General features: G+C 40.5%; 1 protein-coding gene across 2 annotated transcripts; it reads right to left on the bottom strand.

Moving 5' to 3' along the window:
• Positions 1–509: 509 nt before the first annotated feature.
• Positions 510–14,407, bottom strand: LOC141779112 (solute carrier family 45 member 4-like). 2 transcript variants are annotated; one of them, XM_074653773.1, is made up of 13 exons: positions 14,244–14,407; positions 10,891–11,891; positions 8,336–8,524; positions 8,072–8,251; positions 7,255–7,937; positions 6,925–7,059; positions 6,595–6,843; positions 6,285–6,404; positions 5,584–5,683; positions 5,351–5,431; positions 4,816–4,946; positions 4,304–4,372; positions 510–3,319 (listed from the first exon to the last, which is right to left on the bottom strand). In XM_074653773.1, the coding sequence occupies exons 2-13, from the start codon at positions 11,111–11,113 to the stop codon at positions 3,017–3,019; spliced, it is 2,463 nt and encodes an 820-aa protein (XP_074509874.1). In that variant the 5' UTR covers positions 11,114–11,891; positions 14,244–14,407; the 3' UTR covers positions 510–3,016. The 2 variants fall into 2 exon arrangements, with proteins under 2 accessions (XP_074509874.1, XP_074509873.1); XM_074653772.1 differs by having other exon boundaries at positions 6,925–7,062; positions 14,244–14,406.
• Positions 14,408–15,926: the final 1,519 nt, after the last annotated feature.

Below are 15,926 nucleotides of genomic sequence, written 5' to 3'. Positions count from 1 at the left end.
AAGGACTCATTGGTAGTGTTGTACATTGGGGAACTTTTTTTTTTTTGATTTGCAGCAGTTGTGAACATCTTGGATTTTGATTCTGTTTAGCACATCTGGTTGACAATCTCATGAACTGGAAGATGTGAGTACTTGTGTTTTCTGTCTCTTCAACACATAGATAATGTCACTCGTCAAAATATCAGCCTGAGCGTGAACCAATGGTACGCATAGTAGCTAAGCAAACCCTTCATTTCTTAATACAAAGTCTGTCAAGGGTCAGAGATGTACCATGACAGATGTTTAACTATTCCTTATAACTTATCTCCTGCAAATAAAACCGTTCACACTTCCTATTAAATTAATAATAAGTTTCCTGTGGCTCGTTGCTTCAATTGTGAGGTTATTTCATCTCCATTTTTACTTTTATAATAATTACAAACATTTGTGGATAGTAAAGAGCTAATGAAGACTACATGTAGAAATATTATGTGAGCGATTATCATTAAAAACACCGACACAAGTGAAGGTTCATTCATTCTTTTCTTTTTTCATAATTGGTACAAAAATACCTTGGTCACATTGTACAAAAGTCTGTGCAGCAGCAAAAAAAGAACCAAAAATCACTTAAAAAAAACACACCAGTGATTGACTTTCAAACCCAAACAGAATAGCATCGTAAAAATCTGAACATTTGTATAAAATCAAAACAATTTCAATAAGCCAGGGGCCTGTTCCAAGAAACTCTTATCCTCGTTCAGCAGTTTGGCACTATAAATGGAGCGTTTCCCCCAAGAAAAGCTTCTTAGTGGAAACATCTCTGAAACATTTAGACCAGCTTAAGTTAAATTAGTCATTGTAATATAAAAGGAAAAGAAAGTATGAATGTATCTACAGATCCCATGAAGGAATATTGCTGTTCTATTTTGATTTACAATGACTTGTCTTTGTCATAATGCAAATGTGAAAGATGTTCTATATACGTACCTCATATTACTTGGAAAACACAATATTAGTAAAAAAATAACAATAGGTGCTTAAGAAAAAAAAACAGGCCCAGACCAATTCTCAAAGAACACAAAGGCACACACCCCATGTCTCACACAGGCAGAATCTCTGCCTTATTATTATTTACAGGGAAATTAGTGATTCATTATATAATTTTGTGTTCATTCTCTCAACACCTTCCCTTCAATATCTGAAAAAAATCCACAGAATGAGGATGTTCCCTTTGTAGTGCTTGTAAATCTTGAGGCATTAAGTCCTCAGTGACGGCGATCACACCACAGAAGACACTTTTCTGTCATAACAGGCAAAGCAGTGGCATAGACTAGCTAGCAGGATACAAGGTCCCAACAAATACTGTCGGCATTGCCCATAAACAGAGTAAAGAGGTCTCTCAAGGGTCCGGTGATAATAGACATCTTGCCCTCAGTCAAGTCCTAAAAGTGAAATGAGAACCAAAAGAATTAAAGTTTGCATAGATCAATCGTTGGCCTTGCATAGAAGTGGTCCTCTCTATAGTTCAATAGGTTTCTGGAACAGTTTCAGACCATTAAACGTCCCCAATCAAAGAAATAATGCTCTTTATTAGTTATTTACACTCACTCCCATATTCAAGAGGTTCTACTGAAGATGTGCCTTCAAAGACCATCAGAGACTGTTGAATTAAGATTGTGCATAAGTCTGTAGCTTATTACACTGTGTACACTGCTCTCTGCCAATAAGATTAAAGTGTGGTAGGACTAGGCTAAACATTATCTTGCATGCTGCTCAATGTTCACAGTAATCCTCCACAGACTCTCTGCTACCTCTCACGTTTGTTATTCTGATGTAAACTGAAGCTATTCATTTTCTTATTTGTCCTTTCTGTACAGCAGGACAAAGATTAACGTCCGTCAGCACGGCACACTAAACCGACAGAAATTGCAATCACTGACAGCATTTCTATCCAAATTATATATTTTTTTACTGACTGGATATGACAAAATGTGCCATGATGAACATATTTCCCATTTCAACTCTATTTGGAATGTATATTTCAAAACACTTTTTTCCCCCCAATAGAAAGCAAAACAAATGCCACCCTATAATACAAATCACACTGAAGCCCAACACCATGGTCATTTGAATAAAAGCAATGTGGATTACAGATCCATTCATTGTCACAGCTGCTGGCTTAATTTCTTAACTACATTATGATGAAATGTTTCTTGTGTATCGTGGCATGAAAAGAGAATATGGCATTCAGAATTTTGTGTTTCTGTACAGGCAAGAAAAAATCATCATAAAGGCCACTTCTAGCTGCACACTAGCTTGCTGTATATAACAGGTTCCATCACCATAAATGTGAATTAAAAAAAAAAAGTGTATGAATTTGTTACATATGCAACAGGCTTGTTTGGAAACTTTCTGGCATTTATAAAATAACAATATAATATCGAGGTATTCCATTAACAGACTGGAACAAATATCAACATCTGTATTCAGTCTACATGTAATGCAGAGGTATACACACTTTTACAGCACTATAATTGTCCATTAAGCAGTAATGGAGCAGCTACTGTGAGGTAAAATATCACACATTACGTCATTCTGCAGCATCAGTGTGACAATACTGTTCAGGAGTGAGACAGAAAGTGCTCTGTGTGCTTCCCATTTGTGTTTTTCACAATAAAAGGCTTACATTTGTTTCAGTAGTCTGCGCTAAGTAAGTTTCAACAGTCAGTGTCATGTGGCTCTTTGTGTTTTAATGGCTTACTTCTATCCATCTAGCCATCCAAACTTGTGTTCGTTTTAGAGTTGAGGTAGCAATAAGACAAACATAGCAGCCCAACACTGAGATTGTTTCTTCTCGTCAGTCCTTTACTCCACAAAGATAATCTATCCAAATCCATCCCACCCAGATTTTCTGTAGATGGGAGTCAACCTTCTGCCATGATTTCCCTCTTTCGTCGTCTTTCTTCCTTCAAAAAAGGCACAGACATTTGGTGCAATCCCCACATTCTGTGTGGCTTGTGCTTAGTGAGGAGAAACCTCAGGCAACAGAGGGATTCTCTGTCTTCTTCAGACTATCTCTGTCTGTGAGGCTCATCAGAGCCAACCTCTGGTCAATGGTCCTTCCTTCATTTGGGTCTGAATCTCCAGGAAATCCCACCACTAAGTCCTGGTCCTGCTCTGACCTCCTGGGCTCCACGTCAGGATAAATGACAAGGAAACAGGCAGTTAGGAAGCCGAGGAAGGCGCCCCCAGAGGCCAATGCAGGAATGACACGCACACTGCCAACTGCGTCCACCACGGTTCCTAGGGCCGTCGCAACTATAAACTGGCTGATATAGACCTGGAAATTAAACAAGATAGAATGATTCAACACAACACTCTTGTATATAATGTAATGCCTTGGGATCAATGTTTTTCAGTGGGTTTTTTTTCACTTGCAGGGTAGGGCAAGTGGGTCAGAAATCCACTTGCCCGTCGTTTAATCTTTATTTAAGTAAATTCATCTAGAGTCCGCCGTCCAGCCCTCGCTCCAGCCCTCGGTCTGGGTCTCATTCACATCAACGAAGGAAGGAAAATAACTCTGGATTTGGCTATTATTTTGCATTGCATTTTACAACTTTTAGGACCTAATGATTTAAACAAGGGCTATTCAAGTGTTCATACTGGGAAGTTGATACTTCCAAAACATTTGCTGCTGATTCACGGATGTCTCTTTCCCAATGTAAGTCTATGGGAAAAAGTATTTTTGTGCCCAATGGCATCACGTGACGGACACGGAAGTTGTAGTACCGCCGTTTGGCCACTACGAGAATGTGCTTAACAGCCTGGCGCTCTTCCTGGGGGCTTGGGTGCTGCGCATGTGCAACTCTCAACAGAGATGAGAAGGAAGTGAGATGGCTCATTCCTTAAATACTTCCATCATCAGCTCCGGAAAAATTATGTGTTTAATTATTTTTTTACCACCTGCCCAATCGGGCAAGTGAGTTGCTAGATTTACTAGCCCAACCTGGCATTTTACTTGCCAAAGGCAAGTGGGCAATCCTTATTGTTGAGCCCTGAATGACACCCACACTTTCGATAGATTCTTAACACCACCCCTAGAGTAGAAAACCCCTGAATATGACACAAATATGCAAAAACACATCTTGTTACTTTAGCTCACAGCCTACACCATGGTGTCTCTGGATCAGTTAAAAAGAGATCAAGAATCACTGTGTGTCCTGTTTGGGTGTTGCTCATCTCAATAATAAAATCTTACTTGGTCGGATGCTGCTGGATCGGTTTAAGTTTAAAGCTGAGGGAGGAAAAAAGTATGAATTCTCACCTGGCAAGATAAGATGGCGCAGTCGATACCAAAACCTCTTCTAGTGTTTGCTGGACTGTGGTGAATGTACTGAGGAGAGGAACAGTAGAGGACAGTGTCAGTGTGTAGGTTTTCATGATGTAGTGTTTTAGGCTTTTATAAGAAGTTTAAGAAGAATTATTATGTTGACTGCAAGCAAGGCAAACATACACAATTTGTGTAACAACTGCTACATCAATAAGTGCCTCAAGTAATGAGATACTGAATATGTACTACAATATTACATCAACTTCAATTGCTGTAGTGTAAACACACTGACTGCCTGACAGGGCTAAATTAAATGTTCACACATTTCAAGGTTTTGTTAATTGCAAAGCTTATACTGATGTACACAGGGTAAATGATACACAAAACCTATAAAACATGGATATGTTTTGTTTGTAGGTGTGTTAAATATATGCTCCAATCTCATGTTGTATTGTATATCAACAAGTTCAAACAGTGTGCATGGATATGTGTGTGTACATACATACCTCTTTGATTTCATGGTACTGCCCGAGTAATGCATAGGGACAATAAGAGATACTCATGGAGATGATGCCCATGCTACTGATCATCACCATGGCAACATAAACATTCGGGAAGATCGCCATGATGGCCGTTCCTAAGTTTAGAGGGATGAAATCTGTTTAAATACATTAGACTTCATTACACTACACTCATTAAATGGTAAATGGACTCGCATTTATATAGCGCTTTTCTAGGCTTCCGACAACTCAAAGCGCTTTACACTACATGTCACCCTGTATTTACCCACACTGATGGCAGAGGCTGCTAAGGTGCCAACTTTGCCCATCAGGATCTAATTGAAATACTCATTCACACACCGATGGCTATGCCTCCAGGAGCAATTTGGGGTTAAGTGTCTTGCTCAAGGACATATCGACATGTGACCCGGAGCAGCCGGGGTTCGAACCACCAACCTTCCTGCTCTACCCTCTGAGCCACAGCCACCCTCATTAGGACACACCATTATTGTCAGCTGTTTATTCTATTATGACAACTGACCTATTGAGAATCCCAGCGTTCCAACAATGTAGACAATCTTAATGCTCAGATCAAAGTTATCCAGGTACTTCTGAAGGATTGCTGAGTGGAGAGATGGAAAGAGGGACACAGAGAATATATTAGTGATTGAATTGAATTAATTGCATCACTGACCCCTTCTTTTGTATGTAAATGCAGCAGTTAAGAGATTTAAATTCATCTCTAAAAATGGAATCACAGTGTTTGTGTTTTACCGGAGCAGACAGCAGCAGTAGCAGCATAGACCACCAGTCCCCGGCAGCCCATCTGTACTCCTCTGTGATAGTTTAGTAGCTCTGTGGAATTGGCTGGTGCCTGAAAAATAATTGCAGCAATGTAATCGTACACTTGACTTGACAAATGACTTGACTGGATAACTGACATTGTAGTGTTTATATTTGGCGTGCATGACTTTGTGTAGCATGCTGGGTAGGGCTTAACAATTTTGAAAAAAATATCTAATTGCGATTATTTTGACTGATATTGCAACTGCAATATGATTTGCGATATCAGAGGGAATGATCATTTATACATCATTATTCTAATTTTCATCAAAAAACAAAATGATCATGGTGTGATTGTTGCGGAGATCTACCCAACAAAGGTGTTTGTAAGTCTGTAGAATATGATATGTAGGCCAGGACATCTCTGCAGCACAACTGTATTTCATTTAAAATGGTATTTTGTCACACAATTCACCTTTAACAAATATTCCGCCTCCTGCGATTTGAAAATTGCACTAGAGTAGGCCATATTGTGATTGTGAATAAATTTTGATTAATTGTGCAGCCTAATGCTGGGTTTATTCATCTGTGTTCCTCTACTGTGTGGTCTCCATGGAAATCAGCTAGTACAACTGTCTTTAAACAATAAGACACAAAAGTGTGTGAGGGTGTGAGTGTGCATGTGTGTGTACCTTGGGGTCTCCGTGGTAGATGACTTGTCCCATGAAATCGGTGTAAAACACAGCTTCAGCTATAATGGAGAACCATGTGAGGAGGTGACACACACACAATCTCCACAGCTGCCTCGGCATCTACCGGGAACAGAAAACAAACAAGGAGTCAAGACTAGCAGGTGGACATGAAGGAGGAAATTCCACAATAAAAAGTTTGGTTTATTAGTCTGCCACAGCAGACCTTGAAATGCTGTAAAGTGATGCAGTGCAATAATAAAATAGGAGAAAAACATACAGCAATATTAAAGACATTTGCAATTTACTTCACCTTAAACATGGATAACCAGAGCAGGCGAACAGTTGTACCCTCGTCTAGTCCTCCCTCACTGCTGGAGCCCTCAGATGACAGACTGCTAACTGACAGCTGAAACTCCCGCCGGTCCGCACCCCGCTGGAGTTCACTCAGGTCATTCAGACTGCGGGAGGTGGTAACTGGCCAAAGGCTTGATATTGCTCCCCTTCGCAGTCGATGGCGCTGTGATCCCACTCGTCCGTAGTAGGAGAAAGTGAAGGAGGGCTAAAGAGAAAAAAAAATCAGCCTTTTTCGCATTTGCAAAATGACTATTACAGAAATTAAAAATGGTAAATCTAATTGTACCTGTCTGTAGAAGGTGTGCCGGTGTGGTCGTGGTGAAACGGCGGTGTTGGAGGGGCGGCTCAGCAGCCTGGTGGAGGCGTGGCCTTTCATTGCGTTGGCGTGGTCAGACACTTTGACACCATTGACAGCCTTGACCTGCTGGGACAGCAGTGAGGCACAGACGTACATATTAAAGGCACAAAGGGAAGCTGAAGACATGGGACAACAAATCTGAAACACAGTACAGAAGTTTTCTGTCTCTTAAGAGTTCCATATATTGCCTATTGAAAAAAATAGGGGAAATAATCCCATATCAAAAATAACATTTGCCATCGTAGCAGCTGATTTCACCTGTGTTTTCAGATGTGAGTCCTTTAAGCCAGACCTGATCTGAAGGAGAGGAGGAGGACCGTTTGTTGGACCCTTAAGTTCAGGCCGAGCTGGATTTGTATTCTCTAAGACCACCATCCCATCAGTAAGACCGGGTGGTCCACCAGAAGGAGACGAAGACCCAATAATGTGGTCTGATGGCTTAAAAACATCTTCTAGCTCTCCCTGCGTTTCTGGTAGAAAGTGATGCACATCTGGCAGGAAAAGGTATGCGTCTGGGTCGAGGTCAGAATCCAACCTGATTGTAGCATCTGGCATGGCTAAGACTGAATCGCTTTTACTCCGCGCTCGCTCCACAGCAAGGAAGTCCATTTCCCCCTCCTCTGGATCTAATTTGTTGTCCTCTCGGGACGGGGCTCGGGCAGAAGCGTCCTCCTCTGCAGTCACATCAAGTAAAGGTGGCGTGTGGCTTATGGGCTTGAAAGATACTTGGCTGGTAGACTCCCCACTTCCCGTGACTTTAAGCTGGTTGGAAGGAGCGAAAGGTTGCTCGGGGATACTGAGCATGTGCAGTGTGACAGAGATGATGAAGATGATGCCTGCGAACAGGAAGAGGACCTGTTCCTGTGATTTAAATGCTCGGCCCAGAGCTGTGCCGGTCCAGTCTAGACCACCCAGCATGTAGCCCACTGCTCCGCCGAGCCCTGGAGAGACGGGTAGAGACACAGATACACAAGTCAATTATTATAAGTGTAAGAAACATGGACAAGCAGCTAAATGCAGGTCTTTGTGGACGGTCTGTGTGTGTGTGGATGTCCATACATGCATGATGTCTTACCAGCAGAGAAGGCATGAATATTCAGGGCCATATCTTGCTCGTCAGTGTCCGCAACATCAAGAAGGTAAGCTCTGATTGGCCCCTCGGAGGCATCAGCGGAGAAGTCCAGCACCACCACACCTACCATAGTGAGGACGATGCCTATTGGCTGGCTGCCGGGACTATCGCCAACGGAAAGGCCTGACACAACACCACAACATATATACAGATGTGGTTAAACGGTCATTATTATAATTTGGAAGTCCTTTGAAATCCTCTACTCACCTATTGATGATCCATTTAAGAACAGCGCAACTCCCAGCAGCACACCTACACACAGGGCCAGGATGAATGGTCTTCTCCGGCCCCATCGCAGAGTGCACCGGTCACTAGCTGAGCCAATCACAGGAGTGAAAAGGAGACCCAGGATAGGACTGACGAACCAGGTTAAACTGTAATATTGCTCAGGAAGACCTAGAAAACACACACAAACAAAATGATTCAAGAAAGTATACTATTGTTGGACCTCACATGTGTCTCTCTCTTATTAAATTTCACCACATGGTTAAATAATAAGCTACATCATTACAGCAACATACTGTATTTTGCTAAAGTGTCTTTGCTTTCACAATATTATAGCCTTGGAGTATCACCAGTCTTTCTTTAAACAATGACAGTTCAATGAAATAAGACATTTGAGGGCACTCAATGAAACAGGAATGTAAATGGGAAACCAGAAGGAAAATATGTCACATGCAGAAAACACTGAAGAACCAGTAGTACTCTTAAGCAACTTCCTTTACCAACAGCTTTTAGGGTGGCAGGAACAGTTCAGATAAAGAGTTGGCCTGTTACAACAACACAGAAATATGCACCAACCAGCCAGGAAAGTGTTGAAATCACCTCCAGTTGACTGTCATGAGACAGAACAAGGCTTCAGCATGCACTGAAATCGGGAAAGTGTCATCCTTATACTGTAGCTATTTCAGTATCAATGTGGTTTGATCATTTTTGTACTGATTTGGCCCAAATCTATGTGAAATTTCTGTCTCTGCTAGATGACAATATCCTGATTTTCCACCCCTTATAAAGACGTACTTTCAAAGTAAACTTGAAGTCAGTCAGTTGGCTGGGTGAGCTGGCTGGTTCTCACGGGAACAACATGTTACCCACGCTGCCTTGCTCTGCTCCTGCCTTCCCTCTTCCTTAAGTCAACAAAACAGCAGACTTCTTGCAGTAGGAAAAATTTTGCTTCCTGTCTGTTTTTCCGCAGCTCGCTCTCTCTCCAAACAAGAAGTGTGGCAGGTTTGGTTCAACTGCTTCATACTACTACTGGCTCTAGGCTATGAAAAGAAGACACACTGTAAATGATAAATGAAACCACAAATTTAACTGACTGTATGCATTTTTCACAGAGATTATTACTGGTATAGTAACCAAGCAAAACTGGAAGCCTACAAAATGCTTTCAAAAACATCCTGAATGGGGTTTGCTTGAAATTTTTTAAACATAATCTTTCTTACAATATTGTGAATAGGGAGGAAAACAGAGAGACTAAAATGTGCTGTGTTAGACATTCTTGTCATACCTAGCCAGGGGGAAATACCTTTGTTCCGTTTCTGCTATGGTGGCAAACCTGACATCTAACTGCATAGCCCCCCGGTTGGCCGGGCAGACATGTTACATGACACAGTGGTGCAGCCGGGGAAATCAATAGATCCAGTCTGGCTAATGAAACAACAGTCAAATTCCACAGTGTTGGCGTCGTTAACCTGACTCCTGTTAGGCTGATGGGCATCTCCTTTTTTGGATAGCTGTGGTGGGCTTCAACACAAACCAAACCCAACTATTCTTATATACAGAAAATTAACAAAATACGAGACGCTCACAGCTGAATCTGGGCAAAGAGTTGGTGCGGGTCTGCCAATGTTCTGTCACTAACCAGGGGAACACTGCCACAAATATATCACTAGATACCTGGCAGGGTAAACAGAACATGCTACATATTACCTCTATGCATTTTACTTCAATTCATCCAGACTTTTCTCCGTTTTTTTTTTTATCCTTTGTTCACCGCGGAGGCACGGAACTCTGTGATGAATCTTTTCTATGTTGAGCATCCGTGAAACCCATAAAATACTCCTTGTTTTTGTAATTCCTGTTTAAAGAACCAATAGTTCAGCAAGAAGCAAACCCATTTTCCATCTCACTCTGCTCTATGAAGCTGGGCCATAATTCTAACTAAAGTCAAAACAGGAAATATCACAGAAACAGCCGGTTCAATAGGGATTAAACTCTGATGGTATTAAAGCTGCACTAAGCAATATTTGTTTTATAATAACAATCAATTAAATGAATATGCATAGCATGAAAAATGTCGCTCAACCCATCAAAGAATTATCACCCAAAGGTGCAAATTTAATTATTAAAAACTGTTCGCTATATTACCCTACTACTGTGTACCTTATGTGAGAGGGGTCTAATAACTCTGCCACCTCTGAATAAACTGAGGAATGTATATTTAGTCAGGTATGTTTGCTTGCTTGACGGTGGCACTAACCCATCTGTAATATACAAGTCGTTCTGCTAATGTCTATGTCCCATACCTATCACAACAAGGTGCACAGAATGTGCTGGTAGCCTGGTAACACTTAGAAAGTGACATCACAAGAACATTTGCTTAAGCGAGAGAAGAGCCAGACACACTCTTGCTCTTTTACCTTGCTTCCCTCCCACCGTGGATGCATGGACATGCAAGGAAACGTCCCAAGTGAGGGAAACGTGGCTGCAATTTAAGAGACTTGGGATGCACCATATGTGACTGTATTGCATCTCCTTACCTATCTGCAGCAGCAATGGCGCCACCAGGGCTGTTTCCATGGCGTAGCAGAATTCGCGTCCAAACATCACCGACCCGTGCATTACCCAGCGATGCAGAGGGATGTGCACACCTCTGCCCTCTTCCTCCACCTCCTTCTCGCTCTCACTCTCTTCTGCTTCTTCCTTGAGTTTCCTCTTCTCCGGAAGGCCAGAAGCTTCCCTCTCCTCTGCTTCTCCTTCCATTACAGTCTGGTGATGGGTTTACTTTTCTTGGTATATATCAGTGTATAGCACTTATTGCTACTATTTTGAATATATGTAAGCGGAAATGTACTGTTATTATATGCTAATAGAACATGTAATGTCCATGGTTTTTTAAGCCAAAGATATCCAGAAAAAAATAATAAGAGAGCATCGCTGTTGGTCATCACCTTCTGGGTTTATAGCCAAAGAATTGCAAATGATTGAGGAGGAAGCAGGAATCAGGAATCATCATTATAATGACATTAATATGTCAAAACAAATTGATGTGGTAAAAATATATTCCATGCGTTTTGTCCTGTGGCCATCATGCTGACATGTCCCCAGTTGCACCGCTCAGGAGCTCAGTAGGAGAGCAATGGCGTTCCTCTCTTGAAGATTCAAAATTCAGAAAGAGCAGAGAAGTTCTGCGTACAGTAGCTCCAAAAGTATGTCGAAGGGAGGAGCATGCCAGAGAGGTCGGGGAAGGGGGGTGGTTATATGTGTGTTGCGGTTTCCAGTAGCTGTGTTTGTGGTAAGCTGTGGGAAGGGTTCGAATAGGTCTGTCACCTTGTTTACTATGGCTGGTCAGTGTGTGTGTCCTTGCAGTATTTGGATTGTGTAAGATAAGAGTGACTCTGCAGAAGTCTTTGTCTGTGTTTCTGTGTGTGTGTGTGTGTGTGTGTGTGTGTGTGTGTGCAGGAAAGTGCACTTCCTGGGCAGGTCGGGATCAAAGCATGTGGCAACTTCTTGGCAAAGACCCACTGAGTGACACAGCAACCTGCAGAAAAACACATACCAGTTAGATAGTAAGCTAAAGCTATAAAATACTACAAGAGGGCTGGCATTACCTTGATGTTGTTAACAATCCCTGTCTTAACTTATTTTCTGAATGCGTGTTCATACTGTACAGATAAGACTAACAAAGTAATTTTTTTAATACTACTTTTTTGTGTGTATGGGGGTCAAGGGTCAAATACTAGAAGGTACTCATGTGTAAAACTAAATGAGGTTGGGTCCCATGATGGGAAATACAAATTCTCTTGGCTTAAGAAAAATGCTGGCCTGCCCCCAATTAAAGCTGCAGTAGGCAGAATGCTTTTGGTATCATTGGGCAAAAAATTCATAATAACCTTTCAGCATATTGTAATTCAAGTGTTCTGAATGATAACTAGACTTCTGCACCTCCTCATGGCTCTGTTTTCAGGCTTTAAAAAATATAGCACATGACGGGAGACTTTGGCAAATCACAGGTCATTTCAGAGAGAGTGCGTTACTTTTGGCTGTTCATTCAACAGAGGCAGCTGTCAATCACTCGCAAACACAGCGCTGCCTAGTTTGACCGTTTGATCGGAGTTCGTGAGTGATTGACAGGTGCTCATAGATGGCAGGCTCCAGCTCGGCTCTGATTGGTTGTTTTCCTCCGGGATGTGAAATCTTGCAGATGCCATTAGGAGCATCGGAGAACACCGGAGGACACAGAGGCACATGATTTTTCTTCAGATTACCTGTCTCATGCACCACTGTCAGGATATAGTAACCGTTTTATAAAAATAACTTTAATTTTTTTAATCACATTTGCTCCAATTCTTCCCACTGCAGCTTTAAGTACACAAGTTAGACTCAATATATCACTTGTGCTATTACACAATACAATCAGCAATAAGTTTAACTATGTAATCGACATCATATAACAGAAGAAAGGATCAAAGGGTGAAGCAATTTAACTACACCTCAACTCTATTCATTAATGTGGAGTCTGTTCAACCTGTAACCATAACCTTTAAAACACACAACACTGGCAGGCTATAAAGACATCAGAGGCATGAACAAAAGCCACATCAAGAAATCTATTACAACCTGGGTCTAAAATTAAGTTTTTTCCTCACGTGCCACTGTGGCAGAACCCTGAACATTTCTACTAGCCACACAATTTTTTTGTCTGCCACTTCTGAAATCTATGTAGAACGCTTTATAATAGTAAACACTAGGACTATGTATTAGCAATAATCTGGTGATACGATAGCCTACATATCATGATACAGGGGTTACAATTCAATATATTGCAGTACTGTAAGCAAGGCAATATATGCAACCTTTTAAAAATCTAATTTTAGGAAAACCGTCATAATATAAAGAACACACCGCCATCTGTATGAAATCTGAGTAATTTTTTTTTGTTTTAACTTTTTTATGCAATCAGAATAGTCCGATTTGCTTTTATCACAGAGGATATCAGAGAGATATCTTTGCAAATAAAATAAAGTGTTGACTAAAGTATTGTTTAAAACTGTTTGTTTTAAACTATTAATTAGAAATCAATACACGTTTTTTGAGAATCAATCCAGTATCACAAAAAAATATATTGCAATACTCTCTATTTTGATATTGTCAGGCAGTGGTATAAGACAGTAGACATTTTTAACTTAGGAATTGCTTTTTAAAAATAATATTTCTTAACATAAGGACAACCTATCTGCCATGGTGGCAGGTGAAATGTTGACCTGCCACAGCCAACATTTGCCCTATATATGGCCGGTGGCAGTTGCTAATTTCATTCCCTGATTACAACACAATAGCTGTTGCATAATTGTTAACCGTTAAAGGATCAGATAGATTTGATTAGATTTTGGGGGATATATTTAAGCTCCATTTCTCTCTCTCTTGTCTGTGCTAAATCACGTTCAGTCTGTCTTCCAGATGCAGGTCAGGACACATATAAGTTAATGTTTAAACTAGATAAACTGAGGGAGACAGCCCTGTGAAAGAGTGACAGAGTAACCTGATCCTGTGTGTATTACTAGTGAAGTCTACACAAGTCTGTAACTTCCCCTAGTTGGAGATGTGTGTTTAAACAGGCTTGTCTGGGCTTGTTGAACCAGTGAGGACATACAGTACATTGCTTTGTTAACGGTGTATACGACTTTACCTGAGGCACCTACAGTCATTAATAACGACTCATTAACAGTCATTGTTTAGCGTGTGATAGTAGATAAACACCTGACTCTAGACACATTGATGTTGACTGAGGTTTGACTTGTTGGCTAACGTTACCTCAGCGTTACCTTAGCTAATGCTAATAAGTTAACACACAGATAATCAGTTATATTAAAGACTGGAAGATGTAACATACCTGAGGTAAAGTAAAAAAGCAGCTCCACGTTATGTCAGTTTTCAATATCATCCATTTTTTCGATGGCGTTACAGTAAAACTCTTGGTTTGTGGTTAGCAGTCTGGCTAACCGGGTGACCATCTGGTTCACTGCTCTCATCACTCACTCACTGGTTACCACAGTAACAAAGCGAGGCGTGGTTGTCAGGGGACGCAGATGACGTCATCGAGCTTGGGGCGTGACTATTGGTACATTTATTACTCATCAATGAATAATGCCAATAGTGATGAAATAAACTAATTATTATAATAATCAGAAAATATAATGTGTTAATTTCAAATGAGGCATTATATTTCAAATTGTCGAAAACAGTGCACTTTCATAGACTAAGCTACTGGAATTACCCTGCACTATATTCATTTTTAACTGTCTCTTCTGCACTATATTCACTTTTTTAATAGTCCTGTGTCTCAGTTGTTACCCTGCACTATACTCATTCTTAACAGTCTCTTCTGCACTATATTCACTTTATATATACAGTATATATATATATATTATATACTGGTATTTGGATTCCTGTTGATGTTTTAACCAATGTGTTGCAGGGTTAAAAAGCTTTATACTTGAATTGTAATTCATGTTAATTTTGAAGATTTCTTACAAAGTTTCTGGTGTATGATTCATTATTTTAATAATAATTAAAATAATAAAAAATGTATATCAATGTATTTATTTGTTACATTTTGTTTTACAAAGTTAGGAAAGCAATGTTTAAGTCAAGTCTGATGTTGCCTTACACATAATAGGATGCTCCCAGTCACTTCCACACAGTGTGGGATGCAACTTATTAATTAAACACTGGTATCGAATTGGTACTCTGTATCGGCAAATATCCAAAGCCCAGGTATCGGTATCGGGACTGAAAAAGTCGTATCGGTGCATCCCTATTATATACATGTTTGACTCATTCACTTGGACTTGATCCTATCAACGTGAGACAAGGAAAATAACTGTTCACAACCCAGGAAAGCACCAGATCGATACATAAAGCAAAGCAAAACATTTGATTCCCTTGAACACCCCTTTTATTTCCCCCATAATTTCTCCATCATATATTTAATGTGACATTTTCCCTGCAAAGAGAAGTTCTGCTGATTGTTGATGAAACAAAAATGTTGAAGTGTTTACTCAACAGCACATAATATCACACTTTGTTATAATAAAACAATATTATTACAGCCCAAACATTCATGTTGTAGCTGCTTTCAGTCATCCGAGCAGTCTCCATTTGAATAACATTTTCTTTGGTCTCTTTACTGTAATGGTTTTTGAAAGGAAGTGCAATGTCGTCCTCTGCTGCACAAAAGTGGTTATTATTCCCAAATATTTTCATGCAGTGGATCCTCTGAAGTGTAATCCAGGCAAAACATACCGCCATCCTTCCATGTGGTAAACACATACATGTAGTCTGTTTAACATTGTGTTCCAATTGTGTTGAATTCCCTCCTGTTCACACTCAACCAGGCTTTACAGTAAGAAGTTGATCCAAGTCTGTTTGACAGTGTAATGAAAAGGATGCAGTGGTTCCAGGCTGGTATCAAGGTGGTCATCAGTATCTCCTTTTGTTAATACCAACACATCTGTCCGGACCAGTTCTAAGATATTCTGCATAACAGAAGTCACGGTGGCAATCGTGCTCAGGG

Source organism: Sebastes fasciatus, chromosome 12 (assembly GCF_043250625.1).
Source record: "Sebastes fasciatus isolate fSebFas1 chromosome 12, fSebFas1.pri, whole genome shotgun sequence".
Taxonomy (NCBI): Eukaryota; Metazoa; Chordata; class Actinopteri; order Perciformes; family Sebastidae; genus Sebastes; species Sebastes fasciatus.
The sequence above is the reverse complement of the archived record's forward strand: the minus strand, read 5'-3'. Positions and strand labels throughout refer to the sequence as shown.